General features: G+C 55.6%; 10 protein-coding genes across 10 annotated transcripts; 5 read left to right on the top strand and 5 right to left on the bottom strand.

Annotated features, from left to right (window-relative positions):
• Positions 1 to 854: 854 nt before the first annotated feature.
• IWZ02DRAFT_425587 (uncharacterized protein) lies at positions 855 to 5,321 on the bottom strand (the record flags this gene model as incomplete). Its single annotated transcript, XM_066765896.1, has 5 exons — positions 4,902 to 5,321; positions 4,689 to 4,842; positions 3,146 to 4,632; positions 2,075 to 2,902; positions 855 to 1,984 (listed from the first exon to the last, which is right to left on the bottom strand). Exons 1-5 carry the CDS (start codon positions 5,008 to 5,010, stop codon positions 855 to 857), a joined length of 3,708 nt encoding a protein of 1,235 aa, XP_066619861.1. The 5' UTR covers positions 5,011 to 5,321.
• A 227-nt stretch (positions 5,322 to 5,548) lies between these two features.
• Positions 5,549 to 6,587, top strand: IWZ02DRAFT_74904 (uncharacterized protein). The gene is made up of 4 exons (XM_066771166.1): positions 5,549 to 5,658; positions 5,709 to 5,741; positions 5,791 to 6,051; positions 6,123 to 6,587. Exons 1-4 carry the CDS (start codon positions 5,639 to 5,641, stop codon positions 6,163 to 6,165), a joined length of 357 nt encoding a protein of 118 aa, XP_066619860.1. The 5' UTR covers positions 5,549 to 5,638; the 3' UTR covers positions 6,166 to 6,587.
• On the bottom strand, positions 6,104 to 8,620 carry IWZ02DRAFT_74943 (Dak1 domain-containing protein). The gene is made up of 4 exons (XM_066771167.1): positions 7,990 to 8,620; positions 7,111 to 7,930; positions 6,925 to 7,059; positions 6,104 to 6,876 (listed from the first exon to the last, which is right to left on the bottom strand). The coding sequence occupies exons 1-4, from the start codon at positions 8,338 to 8,340 to the stop codon at positions 6,365 to 6,367; spliced, it is 1,818 nt and encodes a 605-aa protein (XP_066619859.1). The 5' UTR covers positions 8,341 to 8,620; the 3' UTR covers positions 6,104 to 6,364.
• Positions 8,621 to 10,125: 1,505 nt separating this feature from the next.
• On the bottom strand, positions 10,126 to 11,171 carry IWZ02DRAFT_74985 (uncharacterized protein). Its single transcript, XM_066771168.1, has one exon. The coding sequence runs from the start codon at positions 11,065 to 11,067 to the stop codon at positions 10,243 to 10,245; it is 825 nt and encodes a 274-aa protein (XP_066619858.1). The 5' UTR covers positions 11,068 to 11,171; the 3' UTR covers positions 10,126 to 10,242.
• Positions 11,172 to 11,832: 661 nt separating this feature from the next.
• IWZ02DRAFT_75031 (uncharacterized protein) lies at positions 11,833 to 12,310 on the bottom strand. The gene has a single exon (XM_066771169.1). The coding sequence runs from the start codon at positions 12,160 to 12,162 to the stop codon at positions 11,884 to 11,886; it is 279 nt and encodes a 92-aa protein (XP_066619857.1). The 5' UTR covers positions 12,163 to 12,310; the 3' UTR covers positions 11,833 to 11,883.
• A 785-nt stretch (positions 12,311 to 13,095) lies between these two features.
• IWZ02DRAFT_508121 (uncharacterized protein) lies at positions 13,096 to 14,656 on the top strand (the record flags this gene model as incomplete). Its single annotated transcript, XM_066770437.1, has 2 exons — positions 13,096 to 13,797; positions 13,853 to 14,656. Exons 1-2 carry the CDS (start codon positions 13,147 to 13,149, stop codon positions 14,654 to 14,656), a joined length of 1,455 nt encoding a protein of 484 aa, XP_066619856.1. The 5' UTR covers positions 13,096 to 13,146.
• A 437-nt stretch (positions 14,657 to 15,093) lies between these two features.
• Positions 15,094 to 16,269, top strand: IWZ02DRAFT_460602 (uncharacterized protein). The gene has a single exon (XM_066768167.1). The coding sequence runs from the start codon at positions 15,319 to 15,321 to the stop codon at positions 16,114 to 16,116; it is 798 nt and encodes a 265-aa protein (XP_066619855.1). The 5' UTR covers positions 15,094 to 15,318; the 3' UTR covers positions 16,117 to 16,269.
• A 301-nt stretch (positions 16,270 to 16,570) lies between these two features.
• Positions 16,571 to 17,303, top strand: IWZ02DRAFT_74873 (uncharacterized protein). The gene has a single exon (XM_066771165.1). The coding sequence runs from the start codon at positions 16,627 to 16,629 to the stop codon at positions 17,158 to 17,160; it is 534 nt and encodes a 177-aa protein (XP_066619854.1). The 5' UTR covers positions 16,571 to 16,626; the 3' UTR covers positions 17,161 to 17,303.
• Positions 17,304 to 18,777: 1,474 nt separating this feature from the next.
• On the top strand, positions 18,778 to 20,390 carry IWZ02DRAFT_477108 (chaperonin 10-like protein; the record flags this gene model as incomplete). Its single annotated transcript, XM_066769042.1, has 3 exons — positions 18,778 to 19,223; positions 19,302 to 19,659; positions 19,722 to 20,390. The coding sequence occupies 3 exons, from the start codon at positions 18,778 to 18,780 to the stop codon at positions 19,965 to 19,967; spliced, it is 1,050 nt and encodes a 349-aa protein (XP_066619853.1). The 3' UTR covers positions 19,968 to 20,390.
• Positions 20,391 to 21,945: 1,555 nt separating this feature from the next.
• IWZ02DRAFT_74828 (uncharacterized protein) lies at positions 21,946 to 23,206 on the bottom strand. The gene has a single exon (XM_066771164.1). The coding sequence runs from the start codon at positions 23,110 to 23,112 to the stop codon at positions 22,090 to 22,092; it is 1,023 nt and encodes a 340-aa protein (XP_066619852.1). The 5' UTR covers positions 23,113 to 23,206; the 3' UTR covers positions 21,946 to 22,089.
• Positions 23,207 to 24,062: the final 856 nt, after the last annotated feature.

Genomic DNA, 24,062 nt, shown 5'->3' with positions numbered 1-24,062 from the left:
AGGGAGCAAAGGTCAGGCACGGGTTGCGGCAAGCTGGGACGTTGAAGAGAGCCGGCGGGCGACGTTTTGAACAGGACGGCCGTCGGCGAGTTGAGCGCTCCAAACAGGCCAACAGCCAGACAGCCGACTTGAGACTTGGGAATCCACGGGCTGTGAGCAACGGAAGCGTCTCGGGACGGGGGTGGATGTTGGGGGGTCGGGGAGAGGGAGACGACGACGAGTGCTCCAAGCTTCAACACGGTGGGCGGATGATGAGGCTTGGGTGCCGTGGTGTGCATGCAACAGGACCAGTGACTGTCTGAGGTGAGGAACTGAGTCGTGTCGGAGGCTGAGAAGTGAAGTGAAGGGGGGGGGGGGGGGGGCTTGGTGCTTGGTGCTTGGCAAGGCTGGCAGGCGCCGGGGGGGGGGGTAAAACGGAAACACCTGCATGGCTTGCGCACTTGGCCCGTCCGCTTGAGGAGCAACACAGGCACGGACATGACGACCAACTCGCCGTTTCTACAATCCTTCAACGCATTAGACTTGATGCTCATGAACCCCCGCCGTCCATCTCATGTCGCGTGTGCCACGTCTTGGGTTTGGTCGACCCCTTCCTTGCCCCCGCTACGCTACGCCGCTGCGCCGTTTCGTTTGGCCCCAATCTTGTTGATTCCTGTCCAGGACAGGAGTTGCGACCTCTTGTGAAATGCACCCAAACACCTGTCCATGTTTAATCAAAAAGTGCATTCGTCATCAGCCGTTGATAGAACTCGTGCAGCTAGCAGCTGCGACCTTAAACAATCGACCTGGTTAATCCCCAGCGCCACGCTATGCAAAAATCAATCCCTTTCAGGTTCAGGCTTCAGCCGGCGCGCCTACACCAAGGCCACCTCCTCGTTTTCCGGTGTGGCGGCCACTTCTCCGTCCTGAGCCGCTTCGTCATCCTTTTCCCCTTTGTCTGAAGTCGCCCCATTGGCCGACTTCATGACCTCGTCCACAAGCGTCGTGAACTCCTCCAAGTGAGCGTTTTGATCGCCATCTGCGCCCTGCCCTCCGTCTGTCAACTGCAACCCATTGCCTCCTGCCGAAAACCAAAAGTTGTCCAGCGCGTTGGACGATGTCATTGGATCCTCGTACAAGGAAAAGTTGAAGCCGTTGTTCCCTTGCGACGGCGAGCTCGGCACTGGGAAATCCGAAGTGGGAAATAGGTCGACGTCAAAATCGCTAAAATCAAAGAGGCGTGCTGTGCCGGGTGAGCTGAGCCAGTCACGGGCGCGCGATGCAGATCCTGGCGACTTGAACAGCTCCTGTAGCGACGCCGAAAGCGGTGTGCCGTTGGCTTTTGGCGTCTTGATAGTTTTGGATGGCGTGAGGTTGAGCAGGTCCGCTACAACCTTGCGCGCCGACCCCTTGGGCGTCAGGGCCACGCGATTGCCTTTTGAACCCGGAGTCCTCAATGCGTCTTGGACAGAGCGTTTTACAGGCGTTGCCGACTTGGAGGCGTTGTTGCTGCCTTCCTCAAACAGATGCGCAAAGCTGCTGTCTTCATCGCTCGGAGGCGGCATGTTCTCTTTATCCTTTGCATTGGCAGAATTCCCAAAATCAAGGGGAGGGGGTTTCTGACCAACAGTGCGTGACAAGTCGCCCTTTTCCTTGCCCTTCGCTCCGTCTGCAAGTGACTTGAATTGCCCGTCCTTGCGAGGAGATGGAAAGAGTAGACGTCTGGTTGGCCTCTCGGATGGTGAATCTTCCTCGACATTGATCGGAGACTCCTGCGACCCAACAACCCTTGGAGGACTAGAAAAGACTTCACGTCCCGCCGATCGTCTTGCTTGGTTGGCTTGGGTCAATTGCAATTCCACCTTGCCGTCCAGGGGCTGCCAGCTTGCTGCCCTTTGTCTCTTTGCCGGACGCGTACCCTGATCATCTCCAGCCAGGTCTTGCTCTGGTAATGGCTCCGTCTTCTTGTTGTTTGTCTTTTGGGATGTCGAGTCTTCATGCGGTTCTCCATTCTGAGGCGTGCCCGCTTGTCCTGAGGTTTCTTGCTGGGCCCACTCCATCATGTCGCTCGGGTAAGCGGGATCAGTGCAGAGACTCGACATGGGCTCCTCCATAGCGTCCGAAGCACAAGCATCCTTCTTTGGCGGATTCCGCTTCCTGGGCCGTCCGCGTTTCCTCTCCTTGACTTTGGGTTCCCATCTCGCAGGAGGTCGCATTGTGCCGGCCTTTGCAAAATGCAGCCCACAAGGATTGCACAGCTGCATCGGCGTGTAATCATTGTTGGCCTTGTCTTCGTTGCTTAAAGACCTCTTATACAGCTTGTACCTAGGCCCAGCATTCTCTTCATCTGGTCCAGGTACTACAATCTCGTAGCCAGCAATAGCACCTGGTTCGTCAAGCGAGGTCGCAATGCTTCCCGGTATGCCCTCGACCACTTTGTAGAAAGCTTTGCGCCAAGTAGGTGTCTTGATTTCTCCACAGACGGCGCAAAAGTCAGGCATCTTGCCCTCCAAAAGACAACCTTGGAGCTTGTCCTCAATAGCCTTCTTGCGCTTCGCTCCAGAGCCACTACGAAGGATGGAACCCGCTGGGGATGCTGACCTCGAAGCGGACTGCGGCGGTTGAGCATTGCCAGAAACCTTGCCATCACCATTGCCTGTTGAAGTGCTGGCAGACCCGGTTTGAGCTGGCGGAACATTCTTTGGCTTCGAGACTTTTACTGCTTTCTGAGAAGAGCCCCCAACAGACACTTGCTCGGACTGGGCATTTGGGGCAGCGGTTGAGGCAGATACCGGATTTACGGGAGGGCTCGAGGTCGGAACGGGAGAAGTTTGATTTGGCGTAGGTTCCGGCTGTCCTTGCTCTGAAGTGTGAAGTACCATCTGGCTCGGCTCAGCTTGTTGCTGAGGCTGTGATTGTCGTTCTTGGCCCGGAGGCAACTGCATTGGTATGGGCCTTGGCGAATCGACTCGGAGTTGCTGCTGTGCGGGAGGTAGGTTTTGCCATGATGCAGGAGCAGGGGGAACGCTCATTGGTCTAGGCTGATGGATTGGGCCGAGATGAGGGCTCGAAACCGGGCCTGGTTGGTAGTGTGTTGGGGGAGCTGCAGTCATCGGTGCGAGTTTGTGTTGGGTAGGGGGTGGAGGAGGTTTTTTCGTATTGTTACGCTTCCTGCCTCGCGTCTCGGGTTTCCTAATCACCACGTCGCCATCCGACGACACAGCACGGACAGCGGCGGCGGCAGCAGCTTCTTCAACTTGACGTTGCTTATAGTGCTGTTGACGGCGTCCAACTCGCGTTGGCAGCATTTCAGGGGGACCAGGAGTCTCTATCTTCCACTGATCCGAAGCAACAACTGTTGGAGCCTCGGACGTCGGATGATGTGCCCCATGATACCTTCTATTTTCGGTCGCCATCTCAGGTTCGAAAACTGAACCGCTCATAAAACCAGAGTCATTGGTGCAGGGAAAGGTTGGCAACCCTGGACTAGAGGGTGCTGGGGAATTGTGATTGGGAGGACAGATTGGTGGCGATGATGGGAATTCGGCAGGGGAATCTTCTGCATCGGCCATTTGGTCATCCTCCGAAGCCACACCAGATTCCGAATACGGCCCCCGTTGTCCATACTGCGTGCTTCCGAGTGACGACTCCCTGCGGAGGGAGCTGACATTCATCGTTGCGCGGGCCCGTGCTCCGGGCAACTCGGTCGGCCTAGGAGTTGGGGGGCGCTGTGGCGGTTCCAGGGCGTTGGAAGGTCCTTCGCTAGCCAAGTTGATGGGCGCCGGCTTGTGTACGCGGACGGAGGCGGCGTTGCTAGCAGTGATGCGAAGCGTATCTGCTCTTGGCCCAAATTGAGATTTTCCACGCCAATCCGCCTGCACCACACGCGCTCTTTTCCTAGGTGGACATTCCTCATGTTCCAGCTCTTGATTGCGATTCTGCCCACAGCTCGTTTCCGATGCGGGCTGCGCGAATGAAGGCTGCTGGGAAAAGGGACGCTCGCTAGTATGAGAAGCGCTCGAAGCTGGCCGCGAGTGGTCCCTCTGAGGTTGCTGGAAAGCCACCCCAGACCGCATGCTCGCAGCAGGGCTGCATGCTCTGCTGCCTTGGCGGCTTTGACTCATAGGCTGGGCGGCATACTGGTGACTGCCGCGCCTTTCTTCATGTGGCGACGAACTTTGAGTCAATAGTTGGTGCAGTGATTCTACGCCACCGGGGTTGATACGTTGAAGCGCTGCAGATTGCGGAAACGGCGTGCCTTGAAGATGAGCGGTGATTGTGGTGATGTCCGGGTTGGTTTTGAGAAAATTCATCCACGCACTGTGATCGAAACCCTCTGGAATAAACTGGCCAAGGCTTCGGTACTTTTCCATAGTCTCGAGGTAATCGCTCTGGAGAATCGTAGGAACAGGCACCAGTTTCAGTTTGACCTCCAAAGTCTCCTTGATCCCACCGCTGAAGAGACCCAAAATGTTTTCGCGTACTTTTCCCGTGACCATGGTCTTTTGTGTGTTTGAAGGCGCGTCCAGGGCCGGAGAAGCGGATGCCAGGATCCACGAAAGCATGCCTTGGCCGACGAGTGGCGTCTCATATTCGGAGTAGTCGTACGCGTATACTGTGAAGTCGTGTCCGAGTTTTGCAACGAGCTCTGGACTGAATAAAATCATGCGTCAGCCAGGGGAGCTAGCACCGCAACATTTGACGCGTACCTAGCGGACACAATAGCCTCGACACAGGTCCGGAGTTCAATGACGCCAACCTGGGTCTCATCGTCGACCAGAACCGTGGGTATGTTCAACGCGTTGGGGAGGCGGGCGAGGCAACACGTCTTATGCGAGTCGTCGAATGTGTAGAGTACCTTGACTGTTGGATTGTTAGGCAAGCCATTATCAAAACAGGCCGGGGAAGAGGTGGCAACTTACCACGCATGACGCGCTTCTGAATGCCGGCGGTCGGGTCATCCTCTTCTTCGCCTACCGCAGCCGGCACGTAACGAGGCGACGGCTCCCCATAGGTGAAGGGGGAGGACATGTTGAACCAAGGTGGGATGCATCCACGTTGGGAAGTAGACAATGGTGTGTGGAGAAGCAGAGTTGGGCCGGGGAGATCGACGATTTTAAGGTAGGGTGGGTGAGGTGGAGGGCTACCCGTGTCGCGTCTCAAGGCGATGTTTGAGAGGCTGGCGCGCGTGTCTGGTAGGGCCCCAGCTCAACCGAAGCTTTGCAGGACGCGAAGCGCTGCAGCCAGGACGCGTTCCTCAACAGGAAAAGAAGAATTTGGCAAAACAAACAAACTCTGGCTTTTCAATGATAGCGACGCGATTGATGGCTGGAGAAGCTCGCTTGAACAGGAGCATCAAAGAAGATTAGAAATGATGATCGGATGTCTTCAGTTGCCGGATGTGACGATGGATGGTCGAATGTGTGCACGGACACTGATTGGACAAAACACGACGGGACGCGTCGGGTCTTGTCGGTCAAGGGTGTGGCGCATGTTTGGCTGTGGCTTGTCGCGTTGCGGAACAATATATCCCCCATGTCCGAAGAGCACCTCAGGCAGCGTGGACCATCATTCGCATCTCCGTTGCTCGTTATCCGCCAGCCCAACCATCCCAACTTCGTCCAATCTCACGAGCACAACTGCACATCCTACCTTCACCATGGCCGACGCAAAGATCCAGTGAGCCATTTCCAAGCGACTATTCAAATTCAAATCTAACGCTGTTATAGAGAACTCATGACCAAGTCGCGCGACCAACTCACGTACGCCTCGCTTCAAAACCACACATTAGCTCGACTAACAACCCCTCAGCGAGTATGAAATTGCCCAAGTCGAAGAGTACGAGTTCCAGCAAGGCCCGCTCTCCATCCTGCAAACCGCTGTGCGCCAGCACAACCAAGTCCTCATTTCGCTCCGCAACAACCGCAAGCTGCTTGCGCGCGTCAAGGCCTTCGATCGTCACTGCAACATGCTGCTCGAGAACGTTAAGGAGATGTGGGCTGAGAACCCAAAGACTGGAACCGGCAAGCCTGGCGTGCGCATGGTGAACAAGGACAGGTTTGTTAGCAAGATGTAAGTCGGCGACTTGCAGCCAATACGCCACCTCAAGGACTTTCGGCAGTCCGCTAACTGCCGTCAAACAGGTTCCTGCGCGGCGACAATGTCATCCTCGTTCTTCTCAGCTAAAAATCCCCGGGATGTTCCCTTGGGTCTGTTCAAATGGATTGGGTGTGGGCACAACTTCTGGCACGGCGTTGGTAGTATCGGATACCAAATCACGATTTGACCTACGATCCGGGCTCTCGCCATCTACTCCTGGCTTCAATTGACCAATTGTCAATGTACGTTGATTCGGCTGCTACGGACATGGCCCAGAAGCTGGATTCTAAATATGTGGCAGTTCGCCCTTTGATCCTTCGAACCCACTCGCCAGACCGCTCAAAAACTGGCTCAATCCGTGCGCGCCAGGATCTGGGACTTCTTGCCATCCTTCGGTCCCAACGTAGACCGTCCGTCCCAAACTTGCCTTCATTCCCTTTGTTCCTTTGGCCCCGACCTCCGCTGCCCGAGCCGCTGACTTGACATCGCCAGTCTTGGCCATTGTCTCAACGAAAGGATAGAGTGCGTCTACCAAAGTGCGATCTCCCGGTCTAGCAGGAGTGTACTTGGATAGAGCTTCGACGGACGTCTCAAGTGCCTTGGCCCAGTTCTGCGCCGTGACCGCCGTCGGCGACTTGGCAGACTGTATCCGAAGGCCGTGGGAGAGCGCATTGAGAAAGATAGCGTAAATTGCACCAGAAGTTCCATCCATCTCCTTTTCGACCACTTGGGTGATGTTGTTGACCAGGACTGCCGCGTCTTTCGGCGTCTCTATTTCCTTGAGCATTGCCAGGAGAGCTGACAAGAATTAGCAGATGTTGTGCCAGAGTAGAGATGGGGTCTGACCTTCAGCGCCCCTGCGCAAGCCAATGCCACAATCGCCATCTCCGACAATTGTATCGTATTTGGTCACCTCAGGCTCCGCCGCAATGACTTGCTTGAGTCCTGCTTCGAGCGCCTTTTGCGCCAGCGCCGGGTCGACTAGAATTTCCATTAGATTTCGAGATTCAAAGTCCAGACTCAAACACTCACGTTCCAGATTGCTTGATTGCACCGCGTCTTCTCCAGTCACATCCAAATCCAGAGTTCGATCAGGGCGCTCCTGCCATGTCTTGGTTCGCACGGCACTGGCCCAGCCCACTGCCTCTGCCGGTGCATCCAACAACTCGAGCAAACTTTGTCCTGCGCCCAGTCCGGTGTCTGCAGTCTTGAGCAGCGACACTGAAAAGCCGAGGCCGTTCAAGCTGGTCATAAAGGTTCCTGAAAGCACTCTCTGAGGCTTAATCTTCCAGTCCTTTTCGAGCTGCTCCACGACTTCCGCAACAACGCCTCCCAATTCAAGCGGGCTCACGCCTCCCAGGTTGTTCACCAGCAACACAGTCTTGTCTTGTTGGCCATTGAAGTTGATAAAATTGCGATCCTTGTCCGAGGGGTCAAGCAATTTGGCCAACATATTCTTAACAAGCGCCGGTAGATCAACCTCACGACGCTCCGAGCCAGCCTCATTGTGGATGCCCATACCAATCTCGACCTCGGTGTCTTTCAGATCCTCATCGGATGGTTCGGTAAGGACGCGACCGGGGACGTGGACGTGGGCCAATGAGGCGCCGATAGAGGCCAAATTTGCGCACACAAGTCGGGCAACGTCTGCTACTTGTTGCAGTGACGCTCCTTGTGCTGCCAGCGCGCCCGCGATTTTCTGGACCAAGACTGTACCAGCGATGCCGCGACGTCCGACCTTGCCGCCCTGTTGACGACCCACGCCTACGTCGTCAGCAACTACGACCATCTGGGCGTCGATGCCGCTTGCGCGCGCCTTCTCGACAGCCATGCCGAAGTTCAGAACGTCGCCCTGCGCCAAACACCGTTAGGTCCCTGCTGCGCACGACAATTCGTCCTCTGAGAACTCACAGTGTAATTCATCACGACCACCAAGACGCCCTTGCCCCTAGGGACGCGCCTCAAGATACATCGTCGAATCTGCTCCGCATTTGGACTTGCAAAGATTGTCCCAGAGACCGCAGCTGCCAGAAAGCCATCGCCGACGAAGCCCGCAAACGAAGGCTCGTGTCCGGCGCCTCCGCCTGAAACGATCGAGACGCGAGGAGAGGCTTGGGAATCGGGTGACGGCCGCCGGTACACGATTTTGTTCTCTGCATCAAGCGCGACGGAAGGATTCGTGTGCGTCGCTGCCTGCAAGGCGCGGTTGACGAGGTGCGTCGGGTCGTGAACAAAGTGCTTTGCTGGCGCGGCGTTAGCCATTGTGAAGGAAGTATTTCCCTGATCGTTTGGAGCTCGTGGTGGCAGTTGGAGTGGAAGCTGCAAAAATCAAGAGACGGAATGCAATGGTTGATGTACGCAGGTGGGGCATGCGGAGAGGGGAGAGCGGGGTAGGTTGGTGAGGTGGTCGGTTGGAAGCTACGAGCGCTTTACCCGCTCGCCAAACATACCTGACATGCTGGCAGGATGACAATTGGCTCGAGAAAAAAATTGCACACAGAGAGAAGAGCAGAGCGACCATCAATGGCAATACGACGCAAATTTAAGCAGAGCACGACACCTGGAGATCAGCAAAGCAGGTAGAATTGTTGAGCCTGCCAGACCTTCCCTACGGACAGCCAGCCTGCCAGCCAGCCTGGAATCCAATCAGCTCACGCGCGCCCTTCCAAAATTACACCCCACCGAAACGGCATCCTGGACGCGCCTCGTGGTACTCACGAGACTGGGAACAGCGGTGCTGGTGAACTGGACTGTGCTGTGCCGCATGCACAGAGGGTGGGAGCGACAAGAACCGAAGCGGAGGAAGCTCTCAAGCTTCCCTCTTATCCACAGGCATCCATGTCAGCAGCCCCGCGAAAACCGAAGGCCATGGAAAAACGGCAACAGGTGATGCGAAATTCTTCCACTATCGACAGCTTTTTCCGGATTCCCAGAACGCTGACCAGCAGGTCTGCGGCGTTGCCACAACCGCTACTGCTGCTGCTGCTGCGCGGCGGCAGCGGCTTGTGACGATGCGGCAGACTGGCATCCCGGCAGCAATTTCGAGTAGCCCCTCCCCTCACTCTCTTCCTTTCATGCATCCGCCGCCGCCACCCATCCAAGCGCCTGGAACCAAGCGGCAAGGTGATCCCCGTCGTCTTGGCGGCCAGCGAGCGTTGATACTTACTGTCCATACCTACGCGAAGGACCTGACCTGACCTGACCTGACCAAGACCCGACCCCACGGCGGCTGCCCAACCGTGGTCACCATGCCTTGGCCATTTTTGGGCGCAACACGCGCAAGTTATTCCCCGCGCTTGTGCTTGGTGCACTCGGATAGAGTTGGTTGGGTCGTGAGTCGGTCGGTGATCGATGCTTGTTCGGCAAGGAAGCAGTCACTTACGCGTTGGACGGGCGATTGCTGCTGCTGCTGCTGTGCGCGCCTCTCGCTGCAAAGAATAATTTCTCCCCTCGTGTGCCGTTGGAGGTCAACGGATGCGGTAAAACGACGCGCCCCGCCCCGCTGCGGCAGGGAGTGGGACCGCGCGATCTCTGGAGGCGGGGCTACGGGGAAAAAGAGGCGAGCTGTCTGGCGGCTGGCCAGGGTGGGGGCCTGAGCCGTGGCAGTGGTCGACGTCGCGCAACGACGCGCCCTTGTACAGCTCGCCGGCGCGTTTGCTCTGAAGCCGCGCTCGTCTTTTCTGTTTTTGCCAGGGCGACACAATTTCCTTCGTTTGTGCGCAGACTGGGTCAGTGATGCGACGCACACGGTCTAGACACGATGAGCAAGAGCTTGGAGGCCCGGGTTCTCAAAAGTATTCAATTGTTTCGTCCTGGAGCAGCAGATTGTTGGGTACAGTGTACACGAGTTTTGGGCGGCTCCTCTCATATCGTCATTCGGCTCTCATAACATCATCCGCATGTGAGTGTCCTGCTCATTTCAAGTCATAATCTGGGTATACAGTGGGCCGTCGCTGGGACGGCTTTGGGCATCTGCTCGCCGTTAGCCGCAACACTGCGCGAAGAGCCACTTGGTGTGACGGACCTAACACAACCTTCCCGTCGTTAATCAAGGTGGCCTCGGTCGAAATTTTAGTCGTCGCCTCACTTGCGCTTGTCGGCACTGGAAGCGCGTCAGCATCAACGGGTAGAGACATGCGGTGTGTGAGCGTGGGCGGGTGGCGTTTACTCTGCAATCTCGCCTTCGCACGCCGAGCGAAACTCCTCAATCAGCAGTTGCAAGAGGGCCTTGCCGGTCTTGTGGGCACCAATCCGCGAAAGCTCGTCGATCGCATTCCGCATGCGACTTTCGTCATGGGACGCGGCGAGGCTGTAGAGGCGGCGTGCAAGCTCCTGCTCTGTTGGAACATCCATGTTTTCAAACTTGTCCAGAGCGTCAATCATCATGACATGAAAGTCTCCCAGGTTGCTCGATCTGCGTTTGTCGCCTTTGCTCTCGGCGCTCCTGCTGCGTTCCGAATTCTCCTTGTTGCGGGCCTCGACAGTCTCCGCGAAATGCACGCGCTTGGTGCTTGGAGGTGACGTCTTCAGAATGGATTGCGGAAAAGGCTGGTGCGAAGGTACCACGCTTGGAGGCGGGCCACTCTGAACGCTCTGACGTCGAGGCCGCATTCCATGTTGCTGAGTCGACGGAGGCGGTCCAGGTGTCAAGCTAGGGACGCTGTATCCACGGCTGTGGTGATGGGAAGAGTGTGACTGGCTGTGATGGTGCCCCGAGTGATGTTGAGGTGGAGGGCCAGGCGGAGGGCCAGGCGGAGGGCCAGGCAGAGGACTGTGAGTCTGTGGATGGTATCCTGGGTACTGGGTGTGCGGAGGAGCTGGATGGTTAGTCCAAGGAGGTGGGTATATTGTCTGGTTGCTGCTGCGGCGACGACTCGGCGGAGGTCCAGGTGGTGGTGGAGGAAGATTGGCAGCGTGCAGCCCCGTGGTTGGAACAGACATGCCGCGAGGACGTTGGTAGTGGGGAGGAGGATGTTGAGGATAAGACATTTTTGTCGTATCGGTGAGTTTAATCCTGTTTACGCGTCATTGAAGAGAGTGTTTCGAGAGGAGCGAGCGACGACCATCGGGGAGGAATAGTGAGGAGGGTGAAAGTGACAATGGCTTTACCTGTTGACAAACCTTGGACAGTGGTGAGGTGAGCACCAACAAGGATAGCTGGTTAAGGAAACAAATGCAGTAGGCAGAGAGTGGCGGATGATGTCCACGTTGTGTGTTGTCTCGGGCACGAAGCGGGCGCCGCGGAAACAAAAACGTCGAGCTGGTCTGTTTCAAAAACCTCTGACGTCACGGGATGTGGACCGCGTCTGCCGCGTGAGGGCTGGTGTCAGGTGCGATCTCTATACCTACATGTGCCTACCTGGGGACATACTGCCTTGGTTGGAGGTGAAGTGAGCTGTCGGGTGCCCGTGCTCTTCTGACGAGACGGCTGCCCAGCTTGGCTACCCATGGAAAATCAACCACCGCACCCATACTGTACGATCGCTACCTACCTTCACTCTCACTCGTCCACAGCAGCCGCATTGCATCCTTCAATCTAGCTCCTCGGATTACACAGGAGAGAGCTGCCGAAGAGTCCAGTCCGTCTTGAAACCGCCCAAGATCCACCATGTCAGACGGCTGTGCAGAGACTAATGCATTCGCTGCCCAAGGCTACCCTGCATCGTGGCCAGCATGCAAAAGTCGCCAAGGTACACCAAGGCCGTCATAAAGGCCGGGGAAAGGGCATGTCGGAGCTTGCATTTTCTGTTGAACAACCGCTAACTGGAAGCATCCCTACCTAGGTCCAAAGCATGATTCACAGGCTCATGAGCGAGCGGAATGAGACCAAGCAAGCCAACATCCTCCTCTGCCTGGAGAACGAGGAGCTACGGGCCAAGCTAGCCGACGCCCAAGAGAAGATCCTTGAGCTTCAGCTCGAGCTTGAGCTTGAGTCCCAGCTTCCTTGACCACGAACAACGCAGACATACGGGCTCCAGTTACCTTTATCAGCCCTGGACTCTGCCGAGGCAAAAGCTTGTTCGATGAAGCATCTTCAATTGGCAAAAGTACCAGCGAGAGAGCCCACATTTTCCTATCTGGCATCGTTGCCAGCTTGTGCGTGGCAATCCTAGGCCCGTCGCTGCTGGGGGATCACTCGGGGATACTTCCAACACTTCCGCACTGGTGGCGCGACCTTCTTCGGTTGACCAAATCTTATTTGGCAACTCGCAACTAAGCTTAATTGCTCCGTTCCGAAAGCTTGCAAAATCTGTAGAGGCGGAACCAAACCGATCAAATCCATCAGATTTCTCAGTGACATTTCCAGCTCTCCTTTCACGCACACGGCGAGATTGTCGCCCTCCTCGCGAATTCGACCAGTCGCCATCTAGCGGCACGGTATGGTAGCGAAAACGAGGGAATCTGATTCGGGGGGAGTGATTGGAGGCTCTGCGGTCATCTCTACTTCTGTGCGCGACGTTTACTCTGCACAGATTGCCTCCGTGGTGTTGAGTCTGCCAAAACCAGGTATCGAGTCATCAATGGAGTCAAGCTTTCAACACATGCAGACCACCTTCCAAAATTGATCATTGAAGCGAGCATTCCATACTGACACAGCGAGTTCGTGGCTCATCCATTGGCCTTGAGCTCGCACATTACGACAAGACCGGCACGCAATTGTGCCAATCACATTTCTTGACGAAACTTCCTCGCCAAGCAAGTGCTGCAATCGATTCAGATATGGACACTTCGAGTTATCATTGGACGACTGAGCAGTCTCGTTGTTATCTTGGTCCATCGATGTCCCTAGTCTGCTTCTGAAACGATAGAAGCAAAGTCAGTGAGCCAATTCAGACTCCCAGAATGGTTCTGGTGGTATCCAATTGGGAGCTCTGGCATCTTGAGAGGCCACGCCGAGGCTGGTCCAGACACTGAGTAGAGTCTGCTCGCTCGATGAAGATAAAAACTCTGTCCCTTCCATTTCTCCGGCTCCTTTGATTCTTGTCTTTAGAACTGGCCCCAGCTTCTTCGGACCCTCTCATACACAACTTTATCAGCTTTTAAACACTTTCATTTCTCCAAACAATCATGAAAGCCAAAGTGTCAAGCTCAAGGATACCAATTGGATCTGAGGGGGACCCACCGGCGGAATGGGCTCTTTATACAGGCGGCCTACCGAAACGCGGCACGCAGGAATATCACGTCGAATCACGATGGCCGCGGTACCGCGTTCTTAACAAAACTCACGCACACTCCGTGCTCTCCAAATATCATCGGGACGACTGTCCAGGTCAAATTCAAAGACAATACATTCAATATTATGTTCGAAACTTCGATTCTGAGGGATTCCTCGTGGACAGTGACCTGACTGCTTTGCTTCCGCGGGAAGCCCTCCCTTTGGGGCACAGATACGCGCAAATGAGCATGGAGGAATTGCATAGAGATGGAAACAAGAGACAATCTGCAGGTCGAAAGCAGAAAGCCATCAAGTTGGCCCTGTCGTCTGCGGCTACGAACTACTCGAAAAGCTCAGGCGGAAAAATCCACGCAAACAACACAAATTCCAAGTCTTCGACGTGTACCATTTTGAACACGTCGACGGGGACTGCGACGGGCAATGCGCAGCGGAAGGTTGCCTCAGCTGCTGCGGGGAACATCACCACTCCGACGACATTTGTCGCTGAGGGAGGTCGACAGTTGGGAGGACAAACTTCGGAGACGACTTCAACCAAGTCCAAGGTCAGCCGATCCACAAGACTGTTGCTCTAGCGAGACGACTGAAAAAGTCCAACAGGAACCGTTGGTCGTGCTCAAGCGGCTCGCGGAGCCGCAAAAGCTTCGATCGGAGGTGAAGAGACTAAAGACGGAAAACGACGAACAAGAGTCGAAACTCGAGGACCAAACTTTGGTCCTGGCCAAGTTGGACCAGACGCTCTGCCAAAAAATGCGCGAAGTTGATCAGTTGGGCGAGTCGGTCGAGGACTTGAAAAAGGCGCTCGAAGAAAAGGAGGAGGAGAAGTCGGCACTTGAGGACCAATCCCGACAGCAGGAAACGGAGAATTCGGAACTTTCGAAGAGATTGGAGGAGGTTGTGAATGCGAAACTGGCGATGGAGGCCGATCTGCAGCGCCAGATGGACAGGTGCGACGATGTTGAACGTCAAAGGGCGGCGCTCGAGGCAGAGGTGGGGGAGAAGAAGAGAAGGTTCGAGGGGATGGAAAAGATCGTCAAGCAGGCGGTCAGCGATCAACAGGATTCAATGTTGGAGCTGAAAGAAAAAGGCAAACGGCTGGAAGGACTGGAGAAGGACCTCAAGAAGGCCGACCGGGAAAAGGCAGCTATCGGCGCGGACCTGAAGAAAGAGCAAGAAAAATGTGAAAAAGTTCAGGATGCCAAGGACCGGAAAGATCAGCTGGCTGAGTCTGCGAAAAGATCTACTGCAAGGCTTCTTCACATCATCAACAGCATCTACGACTCGATTGGCGACGAAGGGACCGAGGAGAGAGATGAGATCCTGGGCGCCGTCAGGAACGACTTGGGAGGCTACTGGTATGATTCTCTGCTCACTTGGGGAAAATCTCTGGCGCAGCAGAAATAGGACAGGACTGCCGACTTTGTCTTTAGTTTCTCACGGCGTTGAAGGAAATGAGACTGGATATGACTACTCGTCCTGGGGAGTTTAGGTAGGAAAATGATATATGCCTTGACGTCTCGCGGACCTTGAAGTGTTTTGCGTCCTTGAGCTAGTGACTTGCCTGATCTACTCACGGTCATGGTCGTATCTTGCACGATGCTGACATGCTCGTCGTGGCTGTTGTTGTATTTTTTTTTTTTTTTTTTTCAGTCACGCTATTGGCTTGCTGGAAATGTTCGTTACCTAAGTCGACGAACAGGCTCAACATCTTAGGGTTCATGCCGTCGACTTTTTCCCTGGTGACCAATCGGACTGGCCGGTCAGGTAGCTTGCGGGATTTGTCCCCAAATCGCCCACTTTTTGAACTCTGAAGGTCAATGCCTGTTTTCTTCTTTGCAGCACTCACGGGACGCAGTCAATCAAACTCCTTGCAAGTGTTCTTGGGCATCTGTATGAGATCTACCCATTGTTGAGCGGATATTCGTCATGATAAGAAAGAGACATATCGCTCTAGAGTCGACCCAAAGGCACGACTTTGCCCGGGGATCAGATCCGACGCAGAAAAAACAGAAACGCATCATTGACACCTGGATACCTCTTGCGGGAGAGCCCGCACCTACATCTACATGCGTGATCAAACCAGACGGAGATGGCATCCAAGACGGCACAACCTCCACCAGAGAGAGCGAAGGTGTCCGCAAACGCCAACCAAAACCAAAGAGACAGACACCCGTGAATACTTGCACTCCAGGAAGTTCGGCAGTCTTTTCGATCAGCTTGCAGCTCCAAATGCACTGACACAGTCGTTAGATGATCAACGAAAGCCCTCCTCGTGCGGTCCATCCACCATCATCAAGCTTCTGGCCGAACGCCCCGACCTCCTACGCACCGAAGTCGAGCGACTGCGCGCCGACAACGAGCGTCAGGACGAACAAATCAAAAGCCGATCCAAAAAGCTCGCCAAGGTCAACCAGCAGCTCGCACGGCAAACGGAGCGAATCAACAACTTGAAGCAAGAGATGCTGCGTCGCGCAACCCCTAAGACCCCAGCAGCAGCGGTAGCAAGTGACGTGGATGACAAGGAGGAGGCGGAAGCAGCAGCGCTCGAGGCCAAGATCCAAGATTTCAAGAAGACGGAGCTGCCCGTGATGAGGTCGCTGGCGAAGCTAATATATAGCGTGGAGCAGATGTACCGCGAGGTGCGCGCCGTCGACGCAGCTTCATTGTCGTCGTCGTCGTCGTCGTCGTTGTCGTCGTCGTCGGCGGCGGCGGCGGAAAAAGATAGGTTTCTTGATGAAATTGAGGCGGACCTTGGGAGTGGACGGTATCGGTATTTTTTGAGGATCGGCAAGATGATTTGTGAGCAAGGTTTGGATTTTCCGGAGCTGGAGGAAACGTACCAGGTGAAGATGGGAGAGGAGTGAGGGCGGGCGGCGAGTGACTGGTTTGATACAGGTTGGACCTGGTGAGCGAGAACTTGTCGTGTGCTCGAGAAGCTTGATGATTGAGCCGAGAGCGAAGAATTGGTGCTATAAAATGGCACTCGGGGAAGATTGAAGGAACCTTTTGGGATGGAGAGGATAATTTGCGGAGTTTTGGACAAAAAGAGAGACGTATTTCAGCACTTACTCGGCGTCAATCATGTCTTGCCTAACTGAGAATCCGAGCTCTTTGCTCTACACTCACTTTCTAGCTCAATTGTGTAATTGAATTTGACATCCCGCGCGTTTCTTTCCCAAATTTCGTCTTGGCTAGCCAATCGGATATCCCGGTTGCGGGGCATACGATGATAGCATTGTCTGTCTGCCCGTCAGAGATCATTATCTTTGTTTCTCGGATTTCTAGCGTTGATCAAAACACGAGGACTGCGCCAAACTGCACGCATCCTCTGCAGTCCGGAAGTAGTCCACGGGGTATTCTCCAAGTTGCCGAAAATGACAGTGCCTCCTCCGATTGAAGCCGCCTCTGCCGAGCTTGTGTCGACCTGTGGCGAGATTACAAGAATATCGGACTTTGGCTGCAAAGATGGTGTATCAGATGAGCATCAAGGTCAGGTTGAGCTGGGAAACAAGAAAGCCATGATTGCCCGCAATGAACCCAACGACATGCCTCCCAGTAGTCCTGTCCTACCGGCAGCGGCTTGCCTAAAGCGGAAACGCGGGCGTCCAACTAAAGAGGAGAGCGCACTTCGAGCCCAGACAATGGCTCTCCGTGAAAGAAGCACCAGAGCGAAGACTGGAAAACGGAAACGGGGCCGACCTCGCAAAGAGGAGGATGTTCAAGCTCAGTCGAAACTTTCTTTCCCAAGCCGCGTGAGAAAGCCGACGTGTGGTGCGGAGAAAGCGTCAAAGAAGCCAGATACAGCAGGCAAGCCAGACTTTCCCCCTCTGTGTATTCATTTCACGTTGTTGAAACCGGGGCGCAGACTGCAGCGGCTCCAGAAGAGAGGAAGCCTGCAACACAGTTAGCACCGCCACCACCACCATCGAGCGTCCAGCAGACGACTCCGATTTCCGTGCTGAAGTCAAACAGCTACGTTTGGCACAGGAGCGACAGCTCGAAATCATCACCGAGCAAACCCTCACCATCTACAAACTCAACGCCGAACAGTCTCGCCAGGCATCCGAAATCCGACAACTGAAGCAAGAGCTGCAGGCCTCACGGCAGCCACCTTGCGGAGACAAGGAGAAAGAAGGAGAAGAAAATGATGTCGATCAGCCGCTCGTGAGGACATCGGCGAAGCTGCTGTACTGCATGGACAAGTTGTTTGAGCACATCTTCACGAGGCGGATGAGGACGTCTGATCGCTTTCTGAGCGACATCCGAGTCGAGCTGGGCGATGAGAGGTACGAGATGTATTTGCAAGTTGGAAAGCTGATCTGTGAGGGTGACCTGGGACGTCAGGATTCGGGTTGAAGTGTTTTGGACTGTCGAGAATCGAAGAGCGACATACAACGGCAGACATGCATGCGTCGTGAACGGGAGGACCGGCCATCCCGGCAGACAAGAAGTGGGATCGGACAGCCAGCGGACCGGCCCGCTGTACCGCCACAGACAGTCCCTTCGAGGATGGGCGTGTGTGCCAGAGGGCAACCAACCAGAAGCGGGAAAGACGGATCCATGCCACGCCACGCCATGCAGGGTGCGGGAGACGCCATGGGATGGGCCCGAGTCTTTTCCGATGGGCATTCGGCGCAAGAGATGCTATTTTGGCAAGGGGAGCGCGAGGATTGGGTCCACGGTGTTAGTTGGGGAGAGGGGAAAGATGGTGAGAAGGAGAGATAGATAGATGCTGTGAATACAAGGTGCTGCTGCTGCTCCACAGCACAGCAAAGTCATCTACGCAGTTGCCGCAGAAAAAGCAGCCATGCCTTGTGTCTCCTGAATCCACCTCCTCGCCCACTCATTCTGCCGCGTCTAGTACCTATCTGGACGATACCGCGTTCGCAAAGTCCACGAGTACCCCGGCCACAGGAAAGCAGATCCAGCGATTCCATGCACATCAATCTCATGACGTCAGCCGGACTCTAACTAGATGTGGCACCAGGACATAATACATAACCCCGATTAGATCTGCGCCAACCCCCCGTTCACAGTGACGACATCCACGACCCCGGCAGCGGAGTCCACTCATCCCGTCAACATCACATCACACTAGCGATGCGGGGAAGCTAGTGGAGGCGTCCAAGAATAGACGTCACCACCATAGCATCATCCCTCCCGCTCTCCGCGTCTTTCGAACATGCTCACAAATCAATCAAATGGTGTTTATGGCGTGCAGACGGAACCAGCACCGACGACCTGATAGGAGTGTTTGGGAGGAATGGTGTGCTATAAAACTCAGGCGTAGACAAGAGAAGGGGCCATTGTTTGTTTAGATTGATGGATTTGACAGAACGCCTACTTTGCCTACCCACCTGTGTATGCACCTTCAGTACCAGTTTATCTTCAACCGGCCTTCAAACTGTATTGTGTACCTTCACAGCACGAGTCCAGATTCTTATCTAGCAAACCCAGTCTCTATCCGGATATCCCCCTCAAGGTCCTTGAGAAATAGCATCACCCATGGCCGCTCATTAGAGACCATGCGCGCCATCGCCCTCTCCCGCCACAGCGACGCAACCGTCTTCCACAGCACGACGCTCCCCAAGCCGACAGCCAGCGGACACGACCTGCTGGTGCGCGTGCATGCCACGAGCGTGAAACCAGTCGACACCAAAGTGCGCGCGGGGACATACGACGACTACCAAACGACCTCTTATGCCTCTTCCTCGACCAACAACGCCAAAAACCCCCCTCAAAAGAACGCCCTCGCGTACTTTGACCGCGCGCCCAAGCCGCCCGACCACGTGCTGGGCTTCGACGGGGCAGGCGTGGTCGACCATGTCGGCGAGCAGGCGGCCGAGAGGGGCTGGCGTGTTGGCGACGAGGTGTTCTATTCGAGCTCGCCGGTGCGGCAGGGCGCCAATGCGCAGTGGCAGCTCGTGGATGGGCGCAGCGTTGCGCGCAAGCCATCTGGTTTGTCGTGGGCGTAAGTGAGGTTGCCTTTTTCTTTTGCTGTACCGGTACCTGTCGACGTGAGATAGGGGGTGCGGCGGTGAGCATGCAGAGAGCGACGACGAGTCCGCTCGTCCGTCGCACCCGACGCACTCGTCTGCCGCCACACTTTGCCACAGGAACAGACGGCTCACAACCTCTTCCGTGCGCTTCTAGGCGTCGGGTCCGTCGCCACGCAAATAGCGCGGCGCATACTCCGGCTCCCCGTTGTAGTGACTACGGCCTCGCGGCCCGAGACCACTGAGTTCAGCCGTTCCATGGGCGCGACCCACGTTGTCAACCACCGCGAGCCGCTGCCGCCCCAGGTCGAGGCGCTGGCCCTGCCCATCCCTATCAAGTACGTGTTCATCACCTACCGCACCGAGCAGTACATGGACGCCACGGCGGCCATCTGCGCGCCGTTTGGCAAGGTCTGCAGCATCGTCCAGACCAAGCAGCTCGACATGTACGGATCCGAGTGTGGATGGCAAAGTGCCTGACGTTTGTGTGGGAGCTGCTCGGCCCCAAGCCGTGGTACGGCGTCGACGTCGAGAGCCACGGCGAGATTTTGCGGCGCTTGGCGTCCTGGGTCGATGAGGGCAAGATTGAGAGCCACCTGCGGGAGACGATGCCGTTGACGGTCGAGGGCGTCGTGCGGGCGCGCCAGGCAGTCGAGGCCAGCCGGGTCATTGGCAAGGTCGGCTTGGAGATTTGGCAGGACGGAAGGGCGTTCATGTGAGGTTGCAGGCCCCGGTGTGGGTCGTTGTGTCGAGCTTCTGCCTTCCGGAGTTCATAAGGGGACGTGGAGCCTTGGTCGCTCCTCCCTTCCTGATGCGTTCAGTATTACTGCCAAATGACTAAGAAATGAAATACAACACGCACCGCACCGCTGGTCACATACTTTAACCCATGCGTCTGATGGCTGTGAACACGGAGAAATTCTCCCAAAGCAGATGGCCTAATTGGATTCCCGCCCCCTCAGAAGCCCATTACCTTGGTCGGAATGATGTCGGCATGCGTCTCGACGCAACAATGACTGAAATGCTCTGTCACCTAGACGAGGCCTGTCGCCTTGTAGGTGCTGATCTCATGTAGGAAATGCAGCAGATACGCGCCAAGTATGCGACAGACTGACGTCGTTGAGGGACAGGCTAAGGGGGGGGGGGGGGGGGGGGGGGGTGGGTGTCGCCCCATGCCGATCTCTATACACTTGTAGGCGCTCCGCGGCCAGTGTTCCGCATCAAGGTTGAGCAAGAGGATAGTGGAAGCTACGGTGTGGATAACAGAAATGATGATGATGATGATGATGATGACATTGTTATTGGATGTACATTGCACTGTGGGGTGCGTGTTGATGGCACAATCACTCCACTAACTGTGTAAAGTATTGGGCGCAGACAGTGCAGGGCCAGTGGAGCTATCCTTTTCAATCATGCCAGGTATAGTATCTGATGATTTTCATGTCATGCCGGAGCCAGGAGACACAAGTCAGAAGCCATCTGTTGACAAGTGCCTTCATGTCGCAGCCTCTCCCACGCCTACGGTTGACTCGGCTTTGTGCCGGCAGCCCCATTCCACGGCAGAAGCGCGAGAACATGTACCTCGTTGCAGAGGTGAGACATGCAAAGAGGACCTACCAATGCCGTGCATTCATGGATCCAGAGCTGGCCAAGCGGCAGGGCGCTAGTAACTTCCGGGCCCGCATTTCTCAACAGCAGTCACGTGCGGCAACAATTTTGACCAGTCCCTCGTGATTCCGATGGCGTAGCTGATGGCCAGGGTGGCCAGCTTTAATCCAGTGGGCGTGGGGACGCGTTGGCGCCTTTTGCCTGTCCAGGTCAACGTCCGCGTCGCTGAAGTCGCCCAACCCATGGCGCCGTCGAGCTCCCGCGCAGCCGCGACGAACTGATTGTTGGCGACTCGATGGTTGAATCCTTGCCCTCTCGTGGTGGTGTGTTTGTGGGTGGGGGGTAGACTAGGTAGCAGACGCCGTCGCTGGCTAGTGGCACTCAGGAGACGGACAAAATCGCCAACACTCGTCATCTCCAAACCCCGTCCGGAAATATTAGCTGCTCTCCTCCGTGGACGTGGCTCTACGAGTGGCAAGCCTGGCCGTCAACAATGTTTCTCAGGTCTAACCCCATCCCTGTCTGTGCCATTGGCTTTGGAAAGCGGAGGCTGACCTACATGTACGCTGGAGACTAGACAGATATGAGGTCATAGTCGGCCTGCAAGGACAAGAGCCGCAGCCCCAGTTGGACAGCAGTCCGCCCGAGCGCCACTCCAGCGCCGGATCTGCAGCAAGGAAACTTGGCCTGACGTCGACTGGGTCCAGTCGTCGGCGGATCGCCCCGTGTCCGCGATAAATGTCGCCTGCTGCCTGCCAGTTACTTAAACGTCTGTTTGCATCTTTTAGCGCCCGTTTCTTGAAAAGGGTATATTTGGAACTCTTCACACTGGAACCTGGGGCACTTGTCTGTAAGAAAGCCAAGCTCTTTGGATTTTTTACATTTACTGGACCAAGCCTGTGACGTCAAAGGGCAGTTCATACTTCCTCGACGCCTGCTCGTCATCCCATGAAACTGTAGAGCAGCTGACTTGTGTGATAGCAGTCCACTAGTCGTTCCTCTCCGCCGGCCCTCTTCCGTTACAACAAACAATGGTCAGCCCATCAACTTCTTTCTCTTGTTTTTCTCTTGTGATGGTTCTTTTTGGTCTTGAAGAGGGCTCTTTTGAAAAAGAGAGTAGGGTCATGACATGGAAGAATTATGAAGAAACAGAACGGAATATGGATGAGAAACGAGAAAAACACCGGAACACCTAGCAACCGCAAATGCACGATCCTGGACTTTTTCCTCACATCAAAGCCGCGGCGGCACCTGGCCCCAATCATCCCTTAGTGGGTCGGCCTCGACCGTCATCGACCTTGACCGGGCACCGCTGCTCATGCTCACCGCGTCCATGTTGGAAAACTCAAGAGTGCCGGCGTCTCCTGGCCCGAAGAAGTGTTTTGATCCCGTGGCTGGCCCGACACTAGGCTCGGTGGTTGATTGCGGCCGAGACTGGCCAGCTGTGCTGCTGACGCGAGCACAGACTTTCGACGCCTCGGCTTCGATAAAGGCATTTATCGGAGGAAATTGACAATTGGAGTGCTGGAATACAAGGTTCTTAAGGGCAAAAACCTGGCCGTTAAGAACGTCCACTTCGGCCTGCAACATGCGGTTTTGTGCTGCCATTCCTCGGTACTTTTCGTCCAAGTTGACCTCCCAGTCCTTCTTCTTCTGTCGACACTTGTGTGCTGCCTTGCGGTTGCGCTCGAGGAATTGCTCCCGCTTTGGTGCCTCCTCGGTGTCCAACTCTCCACTGGAATTGGCCGTCGAGTTCTTCCTTGAGCCCTTTTTTTCTGGGCTGGCAATCGACGTGGCCACTGAAGAGGTCCTTTTCTTTTTGCTATGATCCTTGACACGCTCGTCTTGGTCTGGGCCTTGGGTCTGGCCCTCCCTGGTGTGACTCCGGAGCCTCCTCGGCTGAGTGTCCCTTTTCGGGGTGATGTCACTGTCGGGAGTGTATTGTCCATGCTGCTCCCGAGCAGTGCCAAAGTGTGGAGGAAGCGGAGCAGACGAAGACGAAGAGCGGGACTGAAGCAGGCTTTCGTCAGACGTCGAGCGAGCTCCGCTTGGTTGACTGAAAAGAGCTTGAGGATGCACCGTTTGCAGGGTTGGGTCGAATGACGCCGTGGAGGCAGCGTCAAAAAAGGGCTGTGGAGCCGGCAGAGACGACGGCAGCGCCTGTGGAGACTGGGTGAAGGGGTTCAGGAAGCTGCTACTGTCGCCGTCTGATGCCACGCCGTAGGCGTAAGCATTGAAATTGATGTTCTCGGCCATGACGTAAAGAAGAGCTAGGGATCAAGAATGCAAATTCGAGCGCAGGGCTCCGCCGATGCGTTCAAGTACACAGCGGTGGCCAAAGGACAGAGGGTGAAAGAGGTGGAGGGAATAGAAAAGGTTGGATGCGCAGCTCAATGTCCCAGGACCGGGTGCTGCCAAATCCCCTCACAGAACAGGATGAGGACTATCGGTAGGTGGTGAAGAGAAATTTTTCTTTTTTCGAGAGGGCTAATCTACTGGACCTGGACGACGGTTGGAGGTGTTGAGGACTCGAAGACGGCCAAACGCCAACGCAATGCAAAGGTGATGCCGTGGCAAAAATCGACAACCGGACCGGAGGAGAGGTGAGGAGCCAAGTTCGAGTTGCGCGGCGACGGGGAGATGGGTGATGAGTTTTGCGAGATGGATGGATGGATGGGGGGCGGAGACGGATGCAAGAGCCTGGGAAAACCGTGGGAGTAATCCGATGGAACGAGCAATTGCGTGGATGAGGGGCGAGGTCCTTCAGGGAGAGAGAGAGAGAGTGTGTGTGTGTGCTGACCTTGACTGGGTGTGTGGGTGCAGGGCGGGCAAGGGCGGGGCAGGGCAGGGCAGGGCAGGGCAGGCGCTTGCACAGACTGGAGGGACAGGACTCAAATGGCAGTGCGGCGGAAGGCGCTCCGAGTGGCTGCGAGTGGTTGCCCGACGGGTTTTTGCTGTGAAGAATCACCATGGCATTGTTGATCTGCTATAGGGGAAAAAAGAGTGGGAGACGGGCAAACTGCGCTTCGATTACGGAATGCCCGTGGCCGTCAGTCAGCAAGGCGCAGAATGCGTGCAACGCAACCACTAACCAAGGTACCCAACCACCCAACTGACAGGAGGACGGGACGTGTTGTCTGAGCATTGATTTATGTTTGCTTTGCTCCAGTCCCCTCGCCTCTTCCCCAGGCCTCTCCTGGTACGTA

The sequence above is a fragment of the Phyllosticta citriasiana genome (genome assembly GCF_038021145.1).
Source record: "Phyllosticta citriasiana strain CBS 120426 chromosome Unknown IWZ02scaffold_13, whole genome shotgun sequence".
In the NCBI taxonomy this organism is placed as follows: Eukaryota; Fungi; Ascomycota; class Dothideomycetes; order Botryosphaeriales; family Phyllostictaceae; genus Phyllosticta; species Phyllosticta citriasiana.
The sequence above is the reverse complement of the archived record's forward strand: the minus strand, read 5'-3'. Positions and strand labels throughout refer to the sequence as shown.